Source organism: Biomphalaria glabrata, chromosome 1 (assembly GCF_947242115.1).
Source record: "Biomphalaria glabrata chromosome 1, xgBioGlab47.1, whole genome shotgun sequence".
Taxonomy (NCBI): domain Eukaryota; kingdom Metazoa; phylum Mollusca; class Gastropoda; family Planorbidae; genus Biomphalaria; species Biomphalaria glabrata.
Window position 1 is genome coordinate 83,532,361 of NC_074711.1, and position 14,665 is coordinate 83,547,025.

A 14,665-nucleotide genomic window follows, 5' to 3' on the forward strand; every position below is an offset into this window, starting at 1 on the left:
CCTCAATGTAAGTGTGGGACTTGTTAAGGAACCATAAGAAAAAGTAATAGTTATATTGTATAATTTAAAACTTTTTTTAAACTTCAAAAACTTTGAATAAATATAAATAAAATAAGAGTTGCCAGATTGTATTTTACATCTTTAAAAAAAATACTATTTGAAATTATTATCCAATACATTAAAAAAAATATTTTTAAACAAAATTTAAAACAAATATCTTCTAATAACATTATAGTAACAGAATAATGTAAATAAAAAATTGGTTAAAAGGAAAGGGAAGAGATTTGGGTGGAAGGTTATGAACAATGAATCCTCTAAGCAGATTCCCATTTTAGAAACAAAAAACAGAGTCTTCCCCAAGAATATCTTACCTTTGACAAAATATTTATGCCAAGATCAATTTACCAAAAGTGGGAACTGAAAAAGCTTTATAAAATGATTAGTGCTAGACCTGGAACTTCACTGATAAATACCAGACATTTAGAACCATTTATGATGGTAAGATTTTATATATTTAATTATATTTATTTTTCGTTATACTATTTGAAATAATAGCTGGATTGCTTTATACTACTACACACACACAAAATATATCAAATTTATATAGCTTTTCAAATCTAGAATAAAAAGTTTTTAAATTATGAGCGGAAGTTTTCACAATAATGTAAAAGTAAAATTAATTGAAAATATTGGATAATGAGATAGGATATTGGTTTCCAGTGACTGAAGGATGCTAGAAGTCATATAAATTGGTTTTAATACTGATATGTGTATTATTTTGTGTACCACCATAATATAAATATGAGCCTAGTATTGTTTTACAATAGGACAAACAGTTCTAAAGAATTGAAGAGAATCCTTTGAATGCTATTGATATTTATTGACCCTGAATTTATTAACAACATTTGTACAACTGAAAGGAATGGAGGCTTTGCACCAACTATTTTTATACAATGCAAGAATAAATAATTTGCTTTCCAAAGTCAAACAAAAACTTTGTAATTTAATATTTAAATATGCAAAATGCTTGGTTCTTGTTGTTAAAAAGAAAGAAAAGATATAATGTATAAATAGATAAATATAAACACACATAAAATAATAAAAAAATAATTAAAACCAAAAAATCTAGTTAAGTGTATCTAGCGGAACAATGCACAATTCAGCCCAACGATGCACAATTCAGCATTCAAAAATTGATCTGAAAAGATTAAATGCTAATACAACTAACTAATAAAATATTCAAGATAGTTTTAGAAGTAAATTTATGATAATAACGCACAGAAAGCTCTCTACTGAAATCAGGAAAATATGAAAGTGTGTTATATAGTGCTTCATTAATTTCATCTCTCAAAAGAAAAACTATTTTATAACTAAATCAATAGGAATGCTCTATTTTACATACAGGTTAGGTATTAGAAACATGGTACTGGAAAGAGTGCTAGTTATTTTCTTTATTAAATATATGTTTTAAAACTCATCGTCTACTCATTGCAAACAAAAGTGTAATTTAACCTATTGAATACAAGGAATTATATTCTACATAAAGTTTTATCACCATTAGATATCTGAACAAATTAGTGGGTTATCATCACAAATTATCGTACACAAATCCAAAGTCTAGCTCTGAGAATGGTGAATTTTAATTTTAAAAAATTTTTTTTTTTTCTCAAGGATTATTTAATTAATTTTTTTTGTTTAATTTTTCTCCTAGACAGCAGGTTATAAACTACTGAAAATATTATAGCTCAAAGAATGATTTACAATTCCTAATAAGAGTCACACTAGCTTTTCAAATTCTTTCAGTGAGCCAAATTTCAGTAGCGTATGCCCTGCTCTAGACAATAATCAATGTTTATGAAAAACAAACAGATTAGCTTTTGCTATCAGATTTAAGAAAATAAAAAAAAAAAAAGTTAATCTTTACTATCTTGAACATTTTCACTATAGAAGGTAAATATATGAAAGAAAATACAATTTGATGTACAATCACAATATTATCACATGTAAAATCTTGCTACATCAACAAATGAACACTTTACAACACTGACACTGAATGCTTATCGATTCATAATCAGGCAGGCCCATGCTATCTCATTGCTCAGGTCTATACCACCTGTGTAACAAGTACGCTCCAACCAAGATACTTATAGGAAGTAAAATAAAACTATAAGAAGAAACAGAATGAGAGAGCAGTGAACCTTGTATTTCTTGTCCTGCATTGTCCTGTAGGACTTGCTGCTGGTGGTTGAGATCCTCACGGAAGGAATCGAGCTCAGAGCGGGACTGCTCAAACTGTTCCAGTCTAGAGCGTGTTGTGTCCAACTCCAGAATCATGCTCTCCCTTTGCTGCTCTAGAGTCTGGATTTGACTTTCAAGAGAATCATGCTCGGAGATGTAGCCAGCAATCAGACCTATACTCCAATGAATGGTGTAAATATGTTGTGTATGAAACAAGTCACAACATATATCAAACATTATTATGAAGGAGTAGATGTTAAGTATGAATGATCTAAATGCAAATTAATTAGTCTTAAGATTTAATGTGAAAATTGGAGGCTTGGTGGCTGAGAGGTAAAGTGCTTGGCTTCTGAACTGGGGATCCTGGATTCAAATCCTGGTGAAGACTGGGATTTTTCATTAAAGTAAAAGTGATTGATCATTGTGCTGGCCACATGAAAACTTAGTAAACTGCAGGCCACAGAAACAGATGACTTTTACATCATCTGCCCTATAGACCACAAAGCCTGGAAGAGGAACTTTACTAGACTTATTTTCCTAAATCATATAGGATTGCAAATTGTATGTGAAATTAACAAAATCTGTTGTTACATCTGTTGATTTGCTCTGCATTAAAAAGTACAATTTGTTTGAATAATACATTAATGACATCTAAGTTATATAAGGTTAGGTAGTACTTGGTCAACAGTCTGTTAGCTTTTGTTACTTTTACTCTTAAAAGATCTATTCTACCAAAGTCTGATAGTATACAAAGCCACTATTTCTAGTTTCCTTAGTTCTATTTTATAACAAATGCAATCTTTACGCTGCCTCCAAGTACATTTTTTTATTTCCTTCCAAACCTTAATTCTACAAGGGCTTTATCCTGTCAATTGGTTATTTTTTCACAAGGAAGAAAATGTATGCTTAAAGTTTCAGATTGACGAATATTATAAAAACTAATTTTAGATTGACGAATATTATAAAAACTAATTTTGCAGCTGAAGATTTATAAACATTATAAATTTGTATTTTAATTTTGCTTAAAAAGAGAAAGTGCTTAAAAAAAGATGGAGAGAGCAGTGCTAGGTCCACTAGCCCCAGAAATAAAATATCAAGTATTAAAACAAAGAATAGAAAGAAAAAAATTAAGTTTATTCACAAAAGTTCTCTTACCTTCAGCTTTATGAAGTTCTAATCCCAAGTATTCTTTTGCTTCAATTTCTGCAGATATCTGGCTGTTTAGCTCAAGGCATTTGTTATTTAATGAATCCACTTCCCTGGAACGGGCTGCAAGGGCCTCCAGCAGATCTTGTTGTGTAGACTTTGCTTCCTGCAACTGAAGGCAAGATCTCTCCATCAGCTCAAGGAGTTGGCTGATTGAAGTCTGGAGACGTCCTCTTGCATCTGACAATGAACAGAATATAGAAATATGTCATTAACAATACTATAATGCAATTAAACTACTACCATAATCAAAAATAAATTTTTCTTCAAAATTCTGTTTTTAAAGACGTTGATGCAACTTAATAATAAATTATAATTGGTTAAAAATTAACAATTATTAACATAAATATTATACTGTGTATAATTTGGAGGGGGGGGGGGGGAAAAGAAAAAGTGTTGCTTGTATAAACGATATTAATTTATTCTGACCTGATAAAATTTCTTCCCCTTCAGCATCTAAATCAGGTCCCACAAAGATGCACTCAGCCAGTCTTTGTGAGATCTCCAGGCCTTCGTCAATGCCATTGGATTGGAAGCTGGTGTTTTCAATGGAGTGACTGTCATGGCTTACATCACCATCTTAAACAGATAAAATGTATTTAAAACATACAAAGACCTAGATATATTAGATGACATAATTGAAAATGTAACAATGCAACAAAAGGAATCCAAAATGGCTGGTTGGATTTTGAGAAAAAAATTATTTAAAAGGCTAGAAAATTTTGAATCATTTTTTTTTCTTTCAGATATTCATTTCTTCCTACCTTTGCTATCATCCCCAAAAAACAATTTAGGGATAATAAATATTTATTTTGAATTTTTAGAAACTAAGTTGTCCATTTACAAGTTGTCTACAAAAAAATTAATCATTCAAAAGAAGAAAAAATCACTGTCTAAATGCAAATATTTTCTGACGCAATAAAAAGCAATTCAAAGCTCTTTTTACCTAAATTAATAAGATGCAACATCTAAGAATGGAAAGATTCTATCCAAGGCAAAAGACAAAGATGAATGGAGAAAGACGGTTGACAGATCATGTGTGGTGCTCCAACAGACTAAGGGATAGGTAGGTGAAGGTGAATAAGATGCAAATGTCAAAAAAACGTCTGTTACCATCTACAGCATAGGGTCATATTAGTGTTTACTAAAATACTTCCCAGCTTGTTTTTCTACATTGCCTATACTGCTTCATAACTATGAAGTCAATTTTTGGTCAACGCAATACATAAGGTTTTTTTTTTTATTGCTGAATTAAAGTGTGTAGCTTTAGATATTTTGTTGAAGTTTGGATTCTCTGTCTCTTTGTCATACATGGTAGTTTCAATTTCATCCTTACCTTCCTCTTTCTCCACCCTACAAGTGCCTGGTGAACTATCTCGACTCTGTGAGACACCAAGTGTTCCAGGCCTAGGGGAATGAGCGATGGTGCCATCAAGAACAAGGTTGTTGAATAAACTATTTTGTGACAGTCTTCTACTGATGGTATCTTCAACTCCAATATAGGTCTTGACAGAGTCTGACAATAAGCTTAACAAGCGATCATTGGTACGCTGAATACTTTCTCTTTAAAAAAAAAATTTTTTAATCAAGTTTTATGCCTTAATTAGAAATATATGAATAATTAATCTCACTGCAAAGCTTAAAAACAAATAGACAATTTAAATGATTAAAATTATAGTATGCAAATTAATTTCTGTAAAAAAAACTTTTTCAGAAACAAAGAAGTAGCTATGTTTTAAATTTTATTTTTGATTAGCTAAGTATTTTATTTGTAAATAAGTCTAAATACATTTTTTAACACAATTTTGAAACAATTTATGCCAATGATGGAAAACGATTCATTTCCTCCTAAAAGTTAACACAAAAAGTAAAAAAAAAAAAAAAAAGGTCACCTTTCTATACTAATCCTATCCAAGTCTGATTTCAACATGGAAATAAGAGCTGGGTCATCCTCTTTGAGAGTATTGGAGGCACTTAAAGAATTATCATTAGCTGGGATATTTCTCTGTAGGTCTGCCAGCTGTTGAGTTAAACTTTCAACTTGACTTCTCAGCTAGATAAAACAATGTAGAATAGACAGAATTTCAATTTCTTTTTAGCAATAAAAAAATACATAATTTAAACTTGTAACATCTTTGAACATTTATCTTAAAATAATATTCATGAAAGACTTGACCATTGACATACAAATGGATTAAATGTATGGCCTAAATAGAAGTCCCTTTCTACCTTTTCACCCAATATTTAAAATAGAAAGTAACAGATTTTATTTTCTGATCCTTGTTTGTGTTCTATTATTAAATTAACATTGTGAACTTGCTTTTCCAAAAATTGACTTGGAGACAATTGCAAAGCCTAACCCAACACAAAAAATAACAACATATTTCCACAGCAATAAAAGAAGTATATACCCTTACCCAAGATAGTTTATACAGCTATGGAATTCTATTTCAACTTTCACATTTAGAAAACATTTGTATAATTCTGAAAGGTCTCACTTTAATACTAGTACATAAGGAATGCTTTCCCAATGCTTGGTTTTCTAGGTTACTTATAAAATAATCAACTTGCCTGCTGTATCTTATTAATCATTTCCTGTCTTTCACTCGTTGATAATGGCGGGGGACTTTTTAAAACTTCAGCAAATGTTCTCATGGGAATGTCTGTGCTAGAGTTTAAGTCATCCTGCTGCAGAGGGGCTGACTCTTCAGGCATGTGTAAGGCTGTGAGTGAGTCAGTGGAATCATTAAGTTGCACAGGTGTTGATGTATCTCCCCTACTGCCTGCTAATGATGATGTAGTGCTTTCTGTTGTTTCCTAAAGAAAGTTTAGAAACACAACTGAATTTTTATATTAAAAGTAATTAATATGATTGGTTAAAACATATTTTCATAAATTCTAAATATCATTAAATAAGATGAATTTATTTTTGTATTAAGTCTGCAGTAATCATAGAATGATGGAACATGTATTTTCATACCAATATGACAAGAGAAGGGAGAAATAGCTAAGACAGCAAAATAATAACATACAACAAAATACAGAAACAAGATGGCAAAGTTATACACTTTGGAAGTATTACATACTAAGAACAAGATGGTAGAGTAATACACTAAAAGTCAATTATTGATTACCTATGGAGCCTATAATATAATGAAATCACATTAGCAACATTTGAATTATGAAATATATAAATTATAAGTCAAATAATTCAAACTTATTAAAAAAATACTGATAATGAAAGATTATGAGTCTATAAAGAAATATACAGTAATTTCAGAGTATTGAAACTGAATGTATAAATATGTGTGTTCTTACATTAAAATCAAGTAGCTAGCTTTAGACTACAAAAAAAACCCAGGACAGACTAATATTGAACACAAAAAAAAAAGCCAGCCTGACCTGAAAGTTGAGGATAATTTCATTAATTTCAGGTAAAGTCAAATGCTTGCTTTCAACCCGGTCACTTTTACTGGACTGCATCTCCTCCAGCTCATGGTTAAGTCTCAAGATCTCTTCCTGTGTTAATAATAGAGATTTATTGTATGCATATTACTCATTTGAATACATTCCACATTATTGCAATATTGCAATGTAATGTTTATATGTAAGCAATATTAAGTAAAGCTGTAAGCCATTACTAAACTTACAGTATACTTGTCCCTCTCTTCCTGGAATTGATCATTCATTGACTGCCTAAGTTGCTCAAGCTCTTTCTGATGGTTCTCCAACATAGTCTTCTCCTCTTCACTTCTGTCCCCCATCAACTCAATCATAAGCTTACGATGTTTCTCTACTAAGCTTTTCTGCAATAGGTAAATTTTTTAAAAAATCTGACAAGCATCACTAATTCTTGTAAAATTATTAGGATTTATTTCCTTTGTACAATACCAAACACAAGAAATTACCTTCTCCTCATGCAGCATTTCATCAAAGTCTTTCTGTATATAACATTTGGCAAGTTCTAGCTGTTTGTCATATTTGTCTTGGAAAAGTTTGCTGAGCTCTGCATGTTCCCCAGCTTCAATACCTGAAGGGACAATATACAATATTTTCATATAATAATATAGAACTAGGAAGTTGTTTTGTGAATACACTTATATGCCAGTTAATTCTATGGAGAAAAAAAAAATTATAATCTGAAGTAAATCTGACTTCACCTAAGAAAATGTTATTGAAAATATAAAAAAAAAAAAAGAATGAAAAATAAAAGTTGACAATCTTAGCTTAAAGCATATATGTAACTATTTAGAATTGGTAAGAGTAATAATTGTATTTTTAAAGGTACTCAGACTAAAAATTACAATTGGAACATTTTTTTTATTAATTCAAAGTCATTAGTAGTTAGCTCATGAGATGATAAAGAAGACAAATTTTTATAATATTTATTAATGTGATAATTTGTCTTTTTGATATAAAATGAAAAGTGTCACTAAAAGAGACCAAATCCGAATCACATATTTTCATGACTGCATCAAAAGTGGATTAAGGCCTCTTAAGGACTTCCACATCTAGTTTCAAAACAATGCAATGTTACGACCATGACACAAGAATTTCAGGACTTTCAAAGCCCTCCCTGCAAGTAGCAGTACTAAAGAAGAAGGAAGAGAAGCGGCGGAAAGAAATGAGAAGAGACAACATCAAGAAGAGCAGGAAAACAAGAATGGCAGGAGCTGGACAGTGGATCACTTGTGGCATTTAGATGGTCCAACAGATCTCAGAAAAGGTGAACAAAAAGGTCTGGTCATTTCTACTCACTTTATCATATGTGTTTTTCTTTATGATGTCACTACACTACCTAATCAAGTAAGCTGTCTTTTCATTTTTGGTTACAAAAAGAAATATGCTACAAAACATTAAGATCTGATCAAATTACCTTGCATGAGATGATCATATCTGTCTTCAGCTTCACTCAGCTGTTTCTGTAAGGCCCTTAACTCTTCTTCATGTTCAGATACAAGCCTAGACTTTTCAGTGTCCAACTCTTCTAGCTGCTGTTTAAGTTCAGCTACCAGGGACCCATCATTCTCCTGGTTTTGTTTCTCCTGGTCACTTCTGGCCAATGTTTCAGTATCCACATGAGTTACAATATCATTTATAGATAAAGACAGTTTTTCTTCTAGACTTTGGTCTGAGTCATCAGCAACCAGTACTTCCTTATCATCATTTTCCAGGCACAGACTCTTTAGCTGAGCAGCTTGGTGTTTTAACTCTACTTCCAGTTGAACTCTGAACTCTGACTGCAGTGTCTCTATCTCTACTTGTTTCTCATGCTCTAACTCCAGTTTGACACTCTACAAGAAGAAATAGCAATAATCAATGTCTTACAAAGTCTTCACAGAAAGGAAATAAAAGTTTAGTCAACATTTATGTTGGGAATCTTATCTTATAAAATACAGACATTACTTCAAAAAAAGAAGATGATTTCATCCTACATGTGTTCCTAGGTCAATTCTAGTCATGCATGCTAATCAATGACTTTAACTCTACCAAGTCATTGGTTTTCCCGGCTGACTCAAGAAACCTGTTCACTAGGGAAGAAGGAGTATTTGTAAAAATATTCCCTACCATATGGAACATGCAATGTGCCTTTATCTTTGTGTTTTTTTTGAGTATTTTATTAAATTTTGACTTTGTATTTGAAGATTATGGTTCAGTGTTTTATGTTTAATTGCTACTGACACATCTAGCATATCAATGAGTTCCCTTGAATAGCCATAAATTGATGATGAAAGCTAGGATTATTTGAACACATTCTAAGACTAAAAGATTCAGCTAAGATTTTCTTCCACAATACATTAGAGAGAGCACAAAATGTTATCAAGAGAAAACATGGATGACTGGCCAGTATCTTATTAAGCACTGAAGATAGATCTAGTTCTTGACCAGAAAACTATTCCAGCCCCTCTTCAACCCAAATCATGGCAGAGTTAATCAACAACATTAGCTCCTTCAAACTTTTCTTTCATTTTTCTTCCAAGAGAAAACAAATATAAACGTGAAATTTAAAAGTTAAAAACCTAAACCAACTTAAATTTTAGTTGATTATTATAATTATTGGCAGGAAATAGACAAGAATGGAAGGATCTGGTCAGCATATCACTGGTGGTGTCTGTATGGTCCAACAGAACAATAGGGGAAAAACACAGTCTGGTCATTTCTACCCACACTAACATTTTTTAAAATCTTTCCGATGTAACTATTCTAACTAATCAAGTAAGCTGTCTTTTCATACATTAAAAAGACTTGATATAGTATAATCTCAACAAATGTTTTTTTCAAGACTTCTATACCATCACAGCTAATTTTATTTGTATAAATAAATAAATAAAGGTATTAATTTAATTTATTGTAAGATTAAATTAGTTTTTACAGTATAGTGTAAAGTAAACTGTACAACTTTTTCAAAAATTCAAGGTAATGGAAGGTTTGTCAATTATCTATTTTAAAATGTACATTCTATGAAAGTATTGCTTTAGAATACCTAATGTTTCTAAGACTAAACAGTATCAAATATAAAGTATATCAAAATATTCTTTTAAGAACACACTTTTATTTGAGTCAACTAAAAAAAAAAAGAGAAAATAAAATTTAACAAATCAATACAAAGCGAGAAGCACTGAGTTTAGCATTCACCTCTGAGAATGGCAATGAAATGCTCCACACTTCCAATGATTAAAAATAAAATTTTGCCTTAATTAGTACACTCAAATTATAGTCTGCTTGTTATATTTGAATGTATTTTTATTGTATTTATCAATTGTGTGGTTGTGGGACTATATAGGGTTACTCCAGCCCATGCCATGTTAAAAAAAATCAACAACTAATTATCGATTAATTTTTTTGACATGAAATAAATTTCCGACTGTTCAGTATGTTCTAAATATCTTTTAACTACATATCAACAGACTATACATTTAACTTTTCCTTAAAAATAATAAAGAAGACAAAATATAAATGTTTGGATTACCTCTAGCGTATCCTGGTAAGCATGTTCCATTTCCTCCATTTGTTTGTTTAAATCCTCTTCTCTGTCTCTTGCTGCAGCCAGCTGATGCTCCAAGTCTTCCACAAGCTTTTCCAGACGTCCCACCTTGTCTTCATGGCCAGAAGAACTCATGTTTTTGCAGTCATAACTGCTATTGTTGGTGTTGGCCATCAGGAGAGTGTCCTGAACAAAGTCTGTACAACTGTGAACACCATCCTGCAATGAATCTCCAGCACCAGAAAGCTCTTTGGTTTCAGCAGATTTAGATTCTGTATCTAACAAGTCTCTGTACAACTTCTCACTCTCCATTTTGTCCTTTTCTAGTTGAACAATTAAATCCTCTTTTTCTTTTAATAATAGCTCCAGATCAGAAGAGTGAGAAACAATGTTTTCATGCTCAGCCTTTAAGCTGTCCAGGGCTTGCTTAAGGAGACTCACTTCTGACACCATTGTCTCACATCTCAACTGTTCATTCATTAAATCATTCCTCAGTTTTTGCTGTGCGGTGTCACGCTCCAACAGGTCAGCCTCAAGCTTCTTCAGCTGGTCTGACAGATCTTTCTCAACAGACTCTGAGAAGGAGCCAGACTCCACGCTGTTATCTCTGCTGGAGATGGGATGATGCTTGCCAGCATGCGAGTCCAGGACTGTGTGGAGACTTGTGCTGAAAGGTACAATGGAAGTCAGTTGTTCTTCATATTTGTCTTGTAGGGCATTGATCTTGGCTGTGAACTCTGACTCCATCTTCTCAATAACAGTCTCATAATGCTCTTTCAGTTGATCAATGCTCTCCTGGTATTTTCTGTCATGGTCATCTGTCTCTTTGAACTCAAATTCTGGGGGAAAAGAAATAGTTAACTTTTAGAGAATAAAATGGAAGACATTCTAATATATCCCCATCAAATATTCAATTTGAAAGCGTCAAGTTCAGAATTTAATCACTATAATATTTGAGGACAATTAAAATTTTTTTTTTTTACTTAAGTACTTCATTGGCAATTTCAATGCACAAGCTTGTATTTAAAACAAATATATCAAGTTTCTTTTCAGAGCCATTAGGGCAGAAGAAGTTGAGATCAACTCTCAATGTTTCTAACACTTTTACCAATGTAAATAGGCAAGCTTAAATTCAAAATGGATGAATTTAAAAGCAAGTGTTAATTCTAAAAGAAAACAATTCCCAACTAGAAAAACTATGATATAAACCAAGGAGATTCAGTACAGTATTTGAATGCTGCACCACATGTGAACATTATCAATACAAGCTCACCATTCTGTGACTTAATGCTGTCTTGTATATGTTCCATGTGATGGTCACACTGGTTCTTAATGTCCTTCATCTGATCCTCCAACTTGTTCACTTCCTCAGCATGTTCTGTCATTGTTTCTAAACGAGATTGAAGCAAGGACCCATACTCAGACAGTAGCTTACTTCTCAACATTGTTATCTCCTCTTGCTGGTTCAGAAGAAGACTCTGAAGTTCTGAAATGGGAATTACATACTTCATCAATTGTATTTTGTTTGCAACAGATGTTTTTGCTAAATCTAGTAGGACATGATTCCTGTCTCAAAATTACATAAAAAAGAATGACTAAAAAATTTTCAGATGACCAATATAAAGCAGTTTAGAAAATATCTGAAGATTAGAGGGGGAAATGGTAGCTAAGTGGTAAAGTGGTTAGCTTCCAAATTGAAGGGTCTGGGGTTTGAATCCTAGTGGGATTTTGAACTTTGGTACCTGACATTAATTGGGGAAAAGTAAAGGTAATTGGTAGTTGTGTTGGCTACACATGAACTTTACATCATTTGCCTCATAGATCGCAAGATTTGAAAGGGATACTTTACTTTTTTTTCATGCCTGAAGTTTTATGGTGTAGGCGCCACTTGCTTGTCTTTGCCCCCTCTCTTGATAAAGGTTCATCTAGATATGAAGGCTAAGAGTGGAACTAGTTCTCTGAAGCTATTTGAGACACATACCATTTGGAAGCATTTTATAGGTAAAGAAGTGCTTACATTTATTACCACTTCCAGTAATAACCTTATGGAACTAAAGTAGATTCTATAATATATTAAAATAATTACGTTCTGATAAAGAACTGGCCCTGTTATGAATTTAGTTCAAATAATTAAAGTGTCTATTTAACTGTATGTTAATGTATTATTCAACTACATTGAAAAGATTTCGTTCACTATTAGGTCTTTATAGGCCATCAAGTTCTGTTTGTTTATATTTCAATATCAAATTATCTTTTCCTGATAGTTTTAGATCTCTGAAATTAGAACTGGTGGTAAGAAGTGAAGTTAACTTAGCAATGCTCACCTTGTGATGTGTGTGAACCGAATCCACTGTCACCGTCACTTACAAACTTTGTCTCTAATTCATGACTAATTCTCTGGGGAAAAATTATTTCTTTTTAGTACAAATATATCAAATATATCACTGATGGGGTTCAATGTGTAAACATTGATAGATAACAAAGAACTAAAATATAAAATTATTTTAGACTGAATAACACTCAAGAGAAATTTTAAATAGAATAGCTCAACTTCATAAAATTAACTAATAAATTACAAATATTATCAAAAAGTTTTATAAAAGGACTTAACCATTAGAAAATGGCAACTAACAAAACCAACCTGTATTAGTTTGTTATAGTCTTCTGTTAATGTTTCACTGAAATGCTCTAGGACCTCTGGAATAGAAAGAAATCAATTAGTATACATCAGGTGTAGTTCTAATAGCCTGACCTACCAATTACAAAGGGAAATGATAGAAATGTACCTGGTACAACAATATCATGTTTAACTCTGTTCAGCTCCTCCTCGTGCCTTTTCTCCAAGGCTTCCATCTGTTTCTGGAACAATTCCTGTTGCTGCGTTGCTTCCAGTTGGGCTTTAGTTGTGTAGATTTGTTCCATGGACAGTTTCAAGGCAGTCAACTCTAGGGACAGTTCATCCTAAGAACACAATATTTTAAAGACACTTAAAAACACAACTATTCAAATGTGTTTTTGTTCAATTAACTGAACAGAAATAAGATAAATAATAAATAACAAAGAAAATATACAAATAAGAAATACAAACAAGAAAGCAAGAAATACAAATAAGAAGCAATCAAGAAATAGAAATAAGAAGAAAGTTCCACCTGTTGTGAGGCCATCAATTGCTTCATCTCTAATGTGTGAAGTTGACCAAGTTCTTCAATGATTTGGTCAAGACTGTCTTGTAGTTCAATGTCCAGTTTTGTACGCAGCTCCAACACTGCCTGCAGATAGAAAGAAGAAAAACAAAAATTAATTTTAAAAAAACAACGAAGCTTATATTAAGTGTAAATGTATCAAATAGTTTGGATCAGTTGCATGTATGATTGACCACGACATATAAATCTGTGATAGAAATATTTTTACCAATTTTTTTTGTTTAGCTTTTAGCACTCTCAATGCGCTATGATCCTATCACTTGTCTGAGGACCAGTTGTGAAAAGGGGAGGGAAGAAGGGGGTATCTTGGTGAATGTTTACATGATCATTTTTTAAATGCATATAAAATGTTCAATCATGGCTCAAGAGTCCTCAAGGTGACTAATTCAGCTTATACCACCACATCTGTCAAATACGATTCTTTCCCTTGTACAAGATACCAAACAAAATAATTAATTACTAATGGTTAATTAATTGATTTTTTTTAAAATTAATTCTTGTGTTGTCAGGTAAAATAATAATAATTGTGCCAAATTTCAACTAAATCCTAGATTGGGTGTGGCAGAAATAATGTGTACAAATTTTTTACCATACTGGTAGAGTGAGTTGATATAAGCTTTGTAAAAACAAACTTTTACAATATAAGCTGGAATAAAATGCAGTAGTCTGTAATACAATTCAGAAATCTGTAGACAATTTAAGTCATGTGTCAACATACCGTACCTGTTCATGGTACCGGACAATAAAAATCAGTGTCGAGAATTAAAAAGTGACTATCTACACAGGGCTACTCACCAACAGGTATTGTACTCAGTAGCAAATTAAAATATCTATTGCTGTGTGGATTAGAAAGAAAGTTACCTGGGCATAGTCATCTTGTCTCTGAGCCAGTTGCTCATCATCACATCTTCTCTCGGCCTCCAGCTGCCTCTGTAGAGATGCCACCTGATGCTCATACTGGATTCTTAAAGAGTCCACCTACAGACATAAGACAACAATTGTTTATGGCTGCTATACTATGTTACAGTACATG

General features: G+C 32.2%; 1 protein-coding gene across 8 annotated transcripts in view; it reads right to left on the reverse strand.

Annotated features, from left to right (window-relative positions):
* The window catches only part of LOC106054580 (A-kinase anchor protein 9-like), an 82,879-nt gene that overhangs the window by 26,791 nt on the left and 41,423 nt on the right, over positions 1 to 14,665 (reverse strand). For all 8 annotated transcript variants that reach the window (XM_056018209.1, XM_056018210.1, XM_056018213.1 and 5 more), the window contains 17 exons: positions 14,494 to 14,610; positions 13,579 to 13,698; positions 13,216 to 13,390; positions 13,071 to 13,126; positions 12,754 to 12,826; positions 11,703 to 11,915; positions 10,415 to 11,268; positions 8,321 to 8,738; positions 7,353 to 7,474; positions 7,095 to 7,250; positions 6,847 to 6,963; positions 6,016 to 6,261; positions 5,337 to 5,497; positions 4,781 to 5,007; positions 3,874 to 4,023; positions 3,394 to 3,624; positions 2,199 to 2,411 (listed from right to left, as the gene is read on the reverse strand). In XM_056018209.1, coding sequence (XP_055874184.1) covers positions 2,199 to 2,411; positions 3,394 to 3,624; positions 3,874 to 4,023; positions 4,781 to 5,007; positions 5,337 to 5,497; positions 6,016 to 6,261; positions 6,847 to 6,963; positions 7,095 to 7,250; positions 7,353 to 7,474; positions 8,321 to 8,738; positions 10,415 to 11,268; positions 11,703 to 11,915; positions 12,754 to 12,826; positions 13,071 to 13,126; positions 13,216 to 13,390; positions 13,579 to 13,698; positions 14,494 to 14,610 — 3,649 coding nt within the window. The remainder of the gene's footprint in view (positions 1 to 2,198; positions 2,412 to 3,393; positions 3,625 to 3,873; positions 4,024 to 4,780; positions 5,008 to 5,336; positions 5,498 to 6,015; positions 6,262 to 6,846; positions 6,964 to 7,094; positions 7,251 to 7,352; positions 7,475 to 8,320; positions 8,739 to 10,414; positions 11,269 to 11,702; positions 11,916 to 12,753; positions 12,827 to 13,070; positions 13,127 to 13,215; positions 13,391 to 13,578; positions 13,699 to 14,493; positions 14,611 to 14,665) is intronic.